Source organism: Ochotona curzoniae, unplaced genomic scaffold (assembly GCF_017591425.1).
Source record: "Ochotona curzoniae isolate NIBS_2020 unplaced genomic scaffold, NIBS_Ocur_1.0 scaffold_4505, whole genome shotgun sequence".
NCBI lineage: Eukaryota > Metazoa > Chordata > Mammalia > Lagomorpha > Ochotonidae > Ochotona > Ochotona curzoniae.
The window spans coordinates 46062664-46076530 of record NW_024467118.1 but is presented as its reverse complement, the minus strand read 5'-3'; the positions used below and the strand labels follow the sequence as shown (position 1 = coordinate 46076530).

General features: G+C 38.2%; 1 protein-coding gene across 2 annotated transcripts in view; it reads right to left on the bottom strand.

Annotated features, from left to right (window-relative positions):
- The window catches only part of TENM3 (teneurin transmembrane protein 3), a 442234-nt gene that overhangs the window by 127778 nt on the left and 300589 nt on the right, over positions 1-13867 (bottom strand). For both annotated transcript variants that reach the window (XM_040965819.1, XM_040965818.1), the window contains exon 5: positions 2273-2395. In XM_040965819.1, coding sequence (XP_040821753.1) covers positions 2273-2395 — 123 coding nt within the window. The remainder of the gene's footprint in view (positions 1-2272; positions 2396-13867) is intronic.

Below are 13867 nucleotides of genomic sequence, written 5' to 3'. Positions count from 1 at the left end.
GCTGCGCCGGTCCAAGGCCAAGAGCCAGAAGCCGCTTCCAGGTCTCACATGCAGGTACAAGGTCCCAAGGCTTTGGGAGATCCTCTACTGCTTTCTCAAGCCATAAACAGGGAGCTGGATGGGAAGCAGGGCCAGCAGCATTAGAATCGGTGCCTATATGGGATCCTGGCACGTTCAAGGCGAGGATTTTAGCTGCTAGGCTACCGCAGTGGGCCCTCTTAGACTTATATTTACTAAATAGGAATATGATAGAACTGCGTAAATAAAAAGTATTGCATTTAAAGCTGTGAAAGAATTTTCTCATTATGCTTAATATAGTTAATTTTTGTAATGAGCTTTCTTCAGAATTCTAAGCCTTTCTTTTGTGTTGCAATCTTCTAGAAATTCTAAGGAATTGGTGTGACCTCTTTCTCTGAACAGTTCACGAAACTAAATGATGCACTGGGTGATGGTGTCAGCATCACAGTTTCATCTTGGGCCCTAAATGCAGTCAGTGATTTTCAGGTACCTCCCTTCTTTCAAAAACACCCCTCAAGTCTCCTGTATCCTAAGTTTTTAAGTATTTAGTAGAGAGGTACTAAGACCCATTATTTGGAAAGAAAGAAAAATCCCTCACAATTCAAGGGTTCAATGGTTATTTGTAGAATAATAAACAAAAATGACAATTTTACAGATTATAGTTTGGATAAGTGCTGAGCCCAGACAGAACTAAAACCCCCTTCTTCCACCCTTTTTCAAAAATGAAAGGTCTACTGCCTACACATCCCTTATAGCATCTGTGAGCTGGAGAGAACCAGCTCTCCTCTAGGGCACCAGACTGATGCTGGGGCACCCGCTAACCATTCCCTACACGGGATTCCCTTTACATGGCTGGGAAAAGTGATCCTTTGAATACACAGCTGCTGTATCAGCAGGCGGCATCAGTACGCAATGCTCTTCTAGGATCACTGGAGAAGCTCCAGTCCCACCTAAGAGCAGGGGACTATCAGAGCTGGGTTTCTGAAACGCAGCCACAGGCCTTTCTAAAATATGAACTTATAGAGGATTATGACTGGTATTTGTTAAAAACGGGAACAATAATAAAACAGAATATGAACTATCAGGATGCATTTCCTAAAATAAGGGTAACTAATAGCGAAATACGGGTAGTTATTGTAGCGTACCAGATTAAACTACTGGCAATGTTAGAAGCCATGTTGGCACTGGTTTAAGTCCATGTAGCTCCACTTTTGATCCAGCTTCCTGCTAATGTGCCTTGGAAAACAGAAGATGGCTCAGGTCCTTGGGCTCTCGCATCCACATTAACCTCCTGAATCTCAGCTTCAGCCAAACTCAGCCCCAGCTGCTGGGGCCATTCGTGCAGTGAATCAGTGGATGAAAGATCCTCTGTCTCTTTCTCCTCTCTGTAACACTTCCTTTCAAATAAATACATCTTTTTAAAAAAGAAATGCATTTCAGATAGATATGTATATGATTATATGGTATAACATGTATATATATATTTTTATTGCAGGCATGTCCATGGTTTAAAAATCTCTGTTTTACAGGACTCTGTTCCATAGAGATTTCTTATTTGAAAGTTAGAGTTACAAAGAGAGAGAGCTAGATATTTGCAAGAGTGAGAGGATGACAATTCAAAGGCTTGTACACATATATATATACACAGAATATAAATATAAATATGCATGTGGACACCAAACATTTTTCTGAATGTTTATATTGCAAAAGTGACATACAGAAATTTCCACCTAAGCTCTATTTTTAAATTCAGAACTAACAGATTCCAGTCTTTATCAGCTCAAAGAATAAATTCTTCAAGATTCAAAGAAAGGAAACCAAAAGAAGGGTCAATAAATTATACTGTTTTCATATATCTTTCATTTAAAATGTTGTTACAACAACATTAATACAGCACTCCAGTTTCATATACTAGCTGAATGAAGAAAACAATATACTCAAATACAAGGTACGATATAAGAGATGAATTCTAATCTTTTTTTATACTAAAAATGAAACTCAATATATTCTTGCAAGAAGGAATGGTGTAAAAGTCTAGCTATCATATCAGAAGGCAGAAAGTCATATTATTCTTATAATAAAAATGGGAATTTTCAACCTTTCAAATAAATTAATAAAAAAACTCATAAAAGAACAATATCTAGAACTTCTAAATCTTTCCTTCTCCTGCATAAAAATAGATACAAACATAAATAAGGTTATGGAAAAAAGGATGTTAAAAGAAAAGCATAGGATATATAATCCTTTCTCTTACCACTGTCGCCAGAAGGCAATGATACTGTGTTTGTTGGCATGGCATCGGAGTTCACTTTTCCATTCTCAAATGTGTCATTTTCAGTCTGCTGTAACTGCCAGTTGAGGCCAAACAGATGCATTGCTGGGGGTAAAGAATACAAGTTGTTGAAAAGGTCTACTGCTTTTAGCTGCAAGAGCAAATGAAAGCATGTTTACAACAAGAGTCACATGCAAAGTTAACATATCTATTTTCTGAAACACCAGAAACAACTGCACAATAAAAACTTGAGACACAAAATGCTCCTTAAATAAAGGCAGTTCGTAGGGACTACAGTGCTTTATGGCAAGACTTCATCAAAACTGGGCATTACTCAGTCCTGATTGCACCAGGAAACTCGGGAACAAATCAGTAGTTGCTTTAATTTGCCCAAGTTCCATTTTGCATCATCATTTCAGGAAATTTGGCAGATACCACAGGTTTCTTGTAAAATTAGAGTTCGGAGCTGCAATATCTAAAGACTCTCAAGAGACATTACTGTATTGAAATGAAGGTAAAGGCAGACCGAACTCACAGATGAATCTCTGGGCAAAAGAAACGACCAGGATGGATTTAGATATGCAAAGCATATTAGAACGTAAACACTCTAAATTTAACATGAATAATTTCTGAATTTATGACATGCAAGTATTACAGAGGTCAAATAACATGTGTGTCAGGTAATTTCAGGTGAGCTCTAATGAAGGGACAATATTTTTATAGATACAAAAATTCCAAAGGCTTTATTAATTTAAAATATCTAGAAAACCTAACTAGAATATGTAGCTATGCATCTGTAAATGCAATGACTAAAATATATCTTTTTTCTTAATGAACAAAAAAATTTCAGAAGAATATGTTACTGTCGTCTTAACCATCAACACTTACTGATCACTCATTTAGCTCCACAGACAACAACTTAGGAATTCATCCTTGAGGAAGTCTAAATATCCATAGTGAAACCCAGGTATAAATGATAGGATCACAGAAAGAGAACTGTGTTGACATTTCTTGACATTACTTTACTCATTGGAATTTACCAGAGAGATGGAAAGAGAGATACTTGTTGTGAAAGCACTGTTGGAGGAAGTGTTCCCTTATTAAATATGCAATCAATATGGGAATACAGTTAAATTGGCATAGCATAAAGAGCAAGGACTTTGGATGAAGTAAGATTTTGGCTCAATTCTTAGTGTAATGTTTAACCATGCACAAATTATGTAATACTGTTAAACACTAGGTTCAAGTGAAAAACCGAGACTTGTTAAGTTGATCTTATTTAAGGGATGTGAAGATTCTCGACAGTATCTGAGAATAGCTGGCATATAGCAAGAAAGTTCTTACCAGATGGGACTCTCATTTATTTCTTCTAGACTTGAGACGGTCTATTTGGAGTCACCTGATCAGATCAGGGACCTCTCAGTAAATAGTCCTTTCTATCTGTGCTGCTTCCCCACCTTCTGCAGAATGCCCATTAATCACTCAGACAGTAGGTGTCAACTTCTTGGAGAAACATACTCTGTGACTGCATGAAAGTATCTTATGATTGTTCCAGCTCACTCTGGCATCTCATTTGGAAGGTATGCATATGTAGCAAGAGAGTGTGCCTGGCCCACAAGGCCACAATTAGTCAATCAACATTAGGAAAACTCCAATTTTCTAAGATTTAAAAATCTATGAAATCATAACTGTGGCTAAAATGCTTGTAACTTAAGGATGATAGATATAAAGCAAATACATAAATGACTATGAACGGAGAGTATACTTTTATTACTACTGATAATTGATGACAGTTTTAAGTAAACAATTGTAACAAAAGATGTTGAATGAAATTCCAGTATAATTATACATAACTAGTGTCATTTTTAAAAAATTCAAGAGTTTCAGGGTTTTGTTTTGCCAGCCATACATTCTTTTCATAATAACCGACTGACAAAAAAGAATGCTTTAGAAAGAGAGATACATCAGATAACCAAATACATAAATAGTGCCATCTACTATGTGCTGAGTAAGCAATGTTTATATTTACACTTCTCGTTTAAATTATAGTGTACCAGGAAGACTTTCTAAACTCAGACTTTTCATGGATTAACTTATAGGCTACAGAATTCTTGAATTTACAAGTTGTCATCATGTAAGGAGGTATAACTTCATATGCCATTTTGCATTAAATTACGTAGTGCTTGAGTGGCAAAATGTCAGAAGCTTTCTAAACATTTATCACTTTATACATTTTTCAAAGTTTCAGATATGTCAGCAACGTTTAAAAAAATAACGGAGCTACTTCCACGTACAGTCAAATGTTTGACAGACACACTTTGACACAGCAACAATAAATGTAGATGATGCTTAACTTACAATGGTTTGCCAAATCTTTTCAAGATTTTAAATCTTGATCTTTTCATGGCCTATTAGCATACAGTATGATCTTCTTCTGTGATGCTGTGTAGAAGTAATGAGCCCCAAATCAGTTCTGCCATCAAGGGGGCAATAACCCATGATCTACAGTGCACTGTGCTGCCGGGTTGCACTGGGTGGGTTTTGGTGGACTAAAAGCATTTTTAAAGATTTATTTTTATTATTTTTTTTTACTAGAAAGGCGGATATACAGAGAGGAGAGACAGAGAGGAAGATCTTCCGTCCGATGATTCACTCCCCAAGTGAGCACAACGGCTGATGCTGTGCCAATCTGAAGCCAGGAGACTCTTCCGGGTCTCCCACGTGGGTGCAGGGTCCCAAAGCTTTGGGCCGTCCTCGACTGCTCTCCTGGGCCACAGGCAGGGAGCTGGATGGGAAGCGGGGCTGCTGGGATAGAACCGGCGACCATATGGGATCCCGGGCGTGCAAGGCAAGGACCTTAACCACTGTGCCACCGCGCCGGGCCCTAAAAGCATTTTTAATTAATGATAGATTTGGCCTCATTGTCAGGGTCAAAGTGTTCATGCAAAATACTTTATCATCATTCTGATTTTTCCATGTAGAAAGTTTTCTTTGATGAAAGTTTGGTCCTGTTACTGGGTTTAAACCTATTTAGAGTAGAGATAATCCTTGGGCTTACACATACATGATAAATGTTAAGAACGAAGAATGAAATATCTGTTAGATGGGTGACAGCTTTGTTATATGTGCATATATTTATTTATTACAAAAACCTAAAAAAATAGAATTCTGGTCCTATTTAAGATGCTATATAATGAGAACTATGACACAACATTTTGTTTAATACTGTATTGAAAATAGAGAACAACAAGTTGTTTAGGCTTAAGGTAATATTTACTTTGAAATCATGGTATTTGGTGTTTGAGGAAATCCTTGATGCTCATGTGTAATTTAAGATTTTTATATGAAGACAGGGTGCTGGTTCAACTGACTCCAAAGTTAACAATGGGGCAGGACAATGTGAGCAAACTAAAAAAAAAAATCAGGAATGCTACAGAAATTACTGAGTAATGACATAATAAAAGTACACAAGGTATCTTGGCAGCAAAGGGGAGATTAACCAAATAAAATATGTCTGGACATAAAGTAACATAAATGCACTCCTCAATGCTTGACAGCAGATCTGAACCAATGTGAAAAAGTGCAGTGCCACCACTCATGGATTGTCCAGTGGAACTTTGGTTTATGCCATGTGGAAGTACAGGGTTAAGTGCAGCTGGAAGTTTTGTACTCAGTTATACTCCTCACCTGTCTGTGAGATTAGCTTAGGTGAGAAGCAACAAATGAGAGGCCATCCTGGGCAACCTGAGCCATACACATAATATGGTGTTCCTCGTGCTGGTGTTAGAACATCAGGATACACGGGCTTCTCACTCCCATTCCCCAAAATGCATCAAAGACTTTCTTGTGGTAGGCACAGTGCTGATTCACTCTCATCATTTAAGCTCCACACAGATTCCCCTAAATATTTACTATTACTTTCTTTCCCTCTCTTCTTCCCCTCACTCTCTCTACATTTTAATCCTGAGAAACAGATTTTTCAAAGTTTATGTGTCCAAGCTAGTAAGCTGTGGGCCTTGGCTTTAAATCCAGACCTTCTGATGATGAAAGGCACACTTCTCTGTTCATTGAGAGATTCAGAAGTGGGATGTCAAGTGGGAAGTGCAATGTATCTTTCATGTGGATAGTAGGCTACATACAAGACATTTTTACCATATCCAGAAAACTGAAAGCAATGTCATTAGGCTGCTGGTATATAGGGGGGAAGGAAAGTCAGGGGCATTAGTAACTCAAGAATGTTTAAGACCAATTAAGAAAAGTTCTAGGGACACTGTTTGTTCTTCCATATAAAAAATGTACAAGTACTTTTCTTCTACACATATCTTCAATTTTTACAGCATTATGATGATGACAAAGCTGAGAACAAACTATTTCATTGGGACTCAAAAATCATTTAAAAATATGTAAGTAAACATTACCCTTTTGACTTCTGCAGTTAAACAAGCAGTAGTTGTACAGATAACAACCTTCCAAAAATGTCTATTTCTGACATCCATGTCATGGTTGTATGTTATTTCTATGTGTTATGTGATTTTAACAAGGGGATATGGACTGGATTCACATCCAAGATGTTATCATAGGTAGGATGGAATTTGCAGATGACAGCAAGAAATTTATTTCTGCTCAATGTGCTTTTCACAGTTTAAAATACTTTGATGTCTATTCTCTCTTAACAAAGGAGCATGTATAAAGGGTCATTATCCCAGGGGCACGCGGAGGTGGAGGGTCAGTGACTCACCCAAGCAATGTCTCTTACAAAGTCAGTCCAGAAAGAGCATCCAGGAGGTCAGATTTCATGACCCAATTTCCTTTGCCTACACTGTGCTGTTTCCCTACTTATCTGTAATGTTCTGAATTCAAACTGGGCATCCACAGGAAAGAAATTTTAAACAAATTTAACATAAATGGTTAATTTGTCCTTTTTTGATGGTGGAAAACATAATCAGAAACCCATATGCCAAAACTGGCTTCTAAACATAAGATTTTTATAAAATACAAATGATAGTATTTCCAAGGCCCATTGTAAGTTGGTTATCTGAAACTAGAATATATTTTTTTTCATATTAAAAATCTGAGAAACAGTCATTTAATCTCCAGTTGGTATACAAAAGTCTGCTTATATATTCAATAGAAATGCATATACACAAGCACCAAAAGACATTCACAAGAATGTTCACTGGGGCAGAAGCTGAGATGGCCTTAGACTGGAGACAAGTCCAGTGTTTTCCAGCAACACACTAGACAAATGATAGTGTGCATGTGCAACTATAGCAATTCAAATGATGGAATCCTGTCAAGATATAATATAAATGGTTCCTACAAATACAGCATTGAGTAAAAGAACCCAATGATGAAGAAAAAGCTAGCACTGCTCAAGTCCATGTGTATAAAAGTTAAAGGCAGGTAAAGCCAGCTGGGGGAATAAGTCACTCTGGTAACTTTTGTAAGCAGGAAGGCGAGTCTGCTGAGGTTACAGCAGTGCAGGCAATATTCTATCAATATCATTAAAATGCCTATACTACCAAAAGCAATATATATTTTCAACGCAATTGCAATCAAATTGCTCAAAACATTTTTCACGGAACTGGACACAATGATTCAAAAGTTCATCTGGAAACACAAAAAACCACAAATAGCTAGAACCATCCTAAAGAACAAGAAGTTAGCAGGGGGAATCACAGTTCCGGACCTCTGGACATACTATAGAGCAGTGGTTATCAAAACAGCCTGGTTCTGGCACAAAAATAGAGAGGTAGATCAATGGAACAGAATAGAAACACCAAAAGGGAACCCACACAGATACAGCCAAATAATATTTGACAAAAAGACCAACAACAGTCCAAGCAAATGGGAAGGCCTCTTCAGTAAATGTTGTTGGGACAACTGGCTGATAGCCTGCAGAAACAAAAAGATAGACCCGCATCTGTCACCATACACTAAGATCCAATCTACTTGGATAAAAGACCTAAACCTACATCCAGAAACCTTCAAACTCTTGCAAGAAAATGTAGGAAATACCCTGCAAGACCTAGGAGTAGGTCCTGACTTTCTTAGAAGGACACCAAAAGCAATAGCAGTTAAGAACAGAATAAACAAGTGGGACCTCATCAAACTAAGAAGCTTCTGTACAGCAAGGGAAACAATCAGCAAAGTAAGAAAGCAACCCACAGAATGGGAGAAGATCTTTGTGCACTATGTAGGGGATAGTCACTGTTGGTCTGTATGCTTTTCTAAATGCATATACTTTAGCAAAATCAATGAAAAGTAATCCAGCCAACACATAACATAGCTAAAGATGCATGCTTTTACCCTTCCTGCAAGCACTTTTGTTTTAAAGGCTGCCAGACTCTCCTCCACAAGATTCAAGTGAAGTAGTTAACACAGTCTGTGCTACAGTCCTGTGAGATAATTGTAATAACTGAGGAGGTTAAACACTTAGTGCAGAAGGATGGTAAATGACTGGATTAGGTGGTAGTAAAAGGGTGGAGAAACAACAGACTTCTTGGTGTGATCTCAGATGTCAGGAGAAAAGTAATATGATGAAACAAAATCAAGCATTGTGTCAAGCAGTATGACATGTCTCGTTGAACTCCAAAACAGCCAAAACACAAAAACAAACAAGCCACTCAAGAAATGGGCACGAGAAATGGGCAAACATTTCACAAAGGAACAAGCCCAAATGGCAAACAAACCAAAAGTGTAGGAGACCTATTCGAAAAAACTACAAATTATTCAAAAAAGAAATTGAACCAGACCTCAAAAGACAGAATAACATCCCATGCTCCTGGATAGGTAAACATATGAAAAAATGCTCCAGTTCCCTGGCAATAAGGGAAATCTAAATTAAGACATCGATGAGGTACCACCTAACACCAACCAGTAAGATTGGCTCACATAAAAAAGAACACCAATAACACTTGTTGGCGAGGATGTGGGGAAAAGGGAACCCTACTCCACTGCTGGTGGGGCTGCAGGTTGGTACAGCCTTTATGGAAATCAGTATGGAGAACACTCAAACAACTCAAAATCTACATACCATATGATTCAGCAATAGCACTCCTAGGAATATATCCAAAACACCTGTTTCACGACAAACCAACATGCACCCCTATGTTCATAGCAGCACAATCAGTAATTGCCAAAACATGGAATAACCGAAACGCCCATCAGCATTTGGATAAGAAAGCTTTGGTTCATCTACTCCATGGAATACTACTCAGCTATTAAAAAAAAAAAATGCAGTTCTTTGTGGCTAAATGGGCCCAACTGGAAACTATAATGCTAAGGGAAATGAGTGAATCCCAAAAGGTTAGATACCACATGTTTGCCTTAATTTAACCAGTAATTTTTTGTTTGTTTGTTCATTTGTTTGTTTTTGAACCTGTCATTGATACTGTCTCAACCCATGTGTTTTGAAAAATTGAACTTGCATTATTTTTAACATATTGTTTACTCAATACTATGTCAATTAATTCCATAACATTGTATATTGTTGCTGATGTTTTGTTGGGCTTTTTACTGACCGGGACTTTACTCTGTTAGCTCTACCTTCAGACCAGAGAAGGTCCCCAAGAAGCCGTTGAAGTTATCAGGACAATAAGATGCTGGACTCTATGCTAGGTATATGCTTGCAATGAAGGAATCCCAACTGAACTTGAACCGTGATTATGCAAGCAAGGTGGAGGAATCCACCATGGGAGGAGGGTTGTGAGAGGGGTGGGGAGAATCCCAGTGCCTATAAAACTGTACCACATAATACAATGTTACTAACAATAATAATAAAAAAAACTTGAGTCTCCAATTGGCTTATGAGACAAAACTAGTATGAATTCTTTGGGCTGGTTCATTTGGTGTTTTCCTCCCGTTCTCTGAATAACAGTTTTCTAATGCTACAACCTCCTGTTCTTTGTTTTAAGCACCCTCTGCTGAAATTGAATTTGGAAGAGGCCTTCCAAGCTAATTTTTCTGTCCTACCCTCAATCCACTACAGGCACATTTGTCGGAGTCACTGTTGCAAAGAGTATCTCAGATAATCTGACATATCTTCTCACCAATGCTCACGAATGTACTTCTCTGCCTCCCTTCTCAGACCCCATGAGTTCGTCAGATTTACATTTCCATCACTTAGATCATGCCATGAGTTTTCTTGCTTCTGTGTCTTTGTTCTTTCAATCCATCCCAAGATCTGACTGATTAGCTCTTACTAATATCTTTAAGTCTGGTTCAAATGACATTTTGGTACATAGACTTTCTGCAATTCACACCTATTCTGTATTCCAAAGCACTTTGTATCCTTTTACCAAAAACATCTCATATTTGATTTTTTTCACATCCTAGGAATTGAGCAAGAAGTAGACATGTACTTTTTTGCAGCAAGACGATATAAGCATGTACTTTGAGGTAGAGAGAAAGATGAGGCTGAAAGGAAAATTAATAAACATATAACATACACTTAGGACTTTTTAATGTTTTGATTTGAGTTAATCTTGGAAGTCTGGATCTCTAGCTGAACTGATTTTGGGGAACTGGGAGTGACTTAGCAGAAAATTTATGCTAGCAGTCAGCAGGAACCTTGGATGACACCTCATGAAAGCACTGCTGCTTACCCAGGGCAGGAGAACGTAGATTTTTGAGATGATTCCTGGATAGTCAACACTGCTTCTAACAGCTGACATTTGTCATTGCCAAAAATCAGTATGCATTCTTTGATAAAAAGAATGATAAAAAGTTATGAACATATGAAATCTCGGAGTGGCTCACATAGATGTTCAGCTATTGAATACTCCCAAACCCTACACTCCCATCCAAATATTGCGAGATTTTGTCTTCTCAGGTGCTCTACAGTGTGCTTGGACTATCCTCAAGATGTTGTGCATTAAAATTTGAACAGCGGGCCCGGTGCGATGGTGCAGTGGTTAAGGTCCTCGCCTTGCATGCCCGGGATCCCACATGGGCGCCATTTCTAATCCCGGCAGCCCCGCTTCCCTTCCAGCTCCCTGCCTGTGGCCCGGGAAAGCAGTCGAGGACGGCCCAAAGCTTTGGGACCCTGCACCTGTGTGGGAGACCCAGAAGAGTCTCCTGGCTTCGGATTGGCATAGCATCGGCCATTGTGCTCACTTGGGGAGTGAATCATCGGACGGAAGATCTTCCTCTCTGTCTTTCCTCCTCTCTGTATATCCGCCTTTCCAATAAAAAAATAATAAAAATAAATCTTAAAAAAAAAATTTGAACAGCAAGCTATTCTATAACCTTGTCATTTTTGCTAGATTTTTCTAACAAATGTTGAGAAATAAACTTCATCTGAAACAATTTTGAGATAATACTGATATAAAAATACATCAGTAAAAATTTTAAAGCAACGTTCACATTCAAAGATGATTCAAGTGAGAGAAATTATAGCATGCATTCCTTTTATTTTCCAAGGCTGATGGAGATGAAGGGAATTCATGGTATTACAGTTATTGTACTTCCTTTCCATATAAAGAGGGTACTCATCATTGCTTTTGACCGGCGTATGCTGGTTTGACACAAGTGCAGAACACTCGAAACTGAAAACAAGTAATTAAAGAAAATTATGCACAACCAGGTAGCAAATTCAACGCCATTTTAAGCTTTGTTGAGCAAAAATGGTGCCAAACCTTGATCTTATCTCTGGGGACCATGCCACTGAAGTTGTTACCACAGCTACTATTATTTCAACTGGCATGCCTGACTTCTCGGATGCTGCCAAGTGTGGCTGGGAAGGAGGGGAGGTGACAGCTGGTGACATCGTCCAGCAATCTGCCAAAATCGTGGAGCCAACTGCAGGAGATGTTGTGAAGAGAACACAGAGGCAAGCACCCTTGCCATCAGTAACCCGAAGGCAGCTTGTGCCACGGGAACCCTGAAGGGAACACTCTGGGCTTCTGGCAACAGGCAGTCCAGGGCCTGGCAGGTGTGCCGTTATTGGCTAAATGCTATTTAATATTACAAAACCAAATGAGCATTCTCACAAAGACAAAAGTATGAGATAATGTGGGGACTAGAGTCTGGTAAGAAAGTCTGACTTCAAAAAAGATACAATTCTGAAACTATCTGCAATTCCATTTTTTTTTCCTCCTGAGCAAGAGGAAGTCTGGAATTTCCCTGGCTTATCACAAACCGCAGATCCATCATGGTGTATACGCTCCCCAAAACGGTCTTTCTGAGAAAGATTCATTAAGAATGTGCTATCAGAAGTTGCAGGCCTAGCAAAAATCTCAATCTGACTTTTTAAAGTCAAAGGCTCTGTTTTCATCTAAAGTTATGGCACCTCATATGGCCTTGCGTTAATATTGACACCTGAGTCCCATCTCATTCTGGCTCATACAAGCCATGGAATGTTGGGAAATTATTGGACTTTACTGAAATTTCAGAGGGCTTAACACAAAATGATATCTAAGCCCTCTTCCAGGTTTCTTATATTCTTTATGCCAATATATTTTAAAGCATAAACATTTAAGTTAGATCCCTGAGCATTGAAAACAATATCTGGTACCAGTAAGAGAGCAACATATTAGAATATCAGTGCTGCTACTGTTTTTCTTCCAAAAACCAAGTTTCAAAGGATCACACTACACTTAATCAATACAGTTCCCTGGGTCTTTTGGAATTCGAAAGAATTTTTCTTACATTTCATTTTTAACTTTATGAATATATAAACAAGCCTGACAGACATGTGGAATGATTAGATTTTACAGAAAAAAAATTTAAGGTGCTTTTAAATATAGAGCAATGATTTGACTTGATATTGGCTTCCAGAGAGCACACAAGTTTTCAATGTAAAATGAGAGCGTCTTATGTAAAAGCTGCAGTTTGTAACTTGGACCCCTACCGGTCTAAACTGTCATTAGGAATACATAGTTTTCCATAAATTAGCTTTTGTTTTGGATTTCCTGCTGTGTTCATATACATGTTGACAGAATGTGTTAGGCAATATTTTGGCATAATTCATTATTACTTGTTATTAACTTTTAAGGGTAATGTTATTTCCACAGTCTATACCTTGCTGACCCAAAAGTTTTGTTTTTTTTTTTTTCAAATCAGTATTTCTTTTGACAGCTTTCATGTTGCTTTGCTTTCTGGTTGTCTCTCAGAGAATGACTTATGCTTTGATAACCACAGGATATTTCGATGGTGAAAGAAATACGATCTCAATGCAGGAAGTTCTTCTGACTATTACAGGACACCATTCAGAAGCAAAAGCACCAACAGGGTCTTCTGAAGGGAGGAGAATGGGTAAAGAAAGGCTGCCAATATGTTACATTTTGATGCTGTTTTTCCTTTCCATCCTCCTCCCATCTCTGCCCTATAATGTCATTAAGAGGGATGCAGAGTCACACTGGTTATCAAAATGTCTTAATGAGGATAAACAGTGGTTTAGCTTTGTGCATTTCCTTCTGCCAGAATATGTGACTCATTTTAATGATAAATGACAATATTTTTAAAATTTGACTTGTAAATTTCATTGCACTTTTTTCCCTTCTTATCTCTGCAGATACAGTATAAGACGTCCATGGCTGCTGCTTAGGGAACAGTAATTCCAGCTGTTCGCTGACA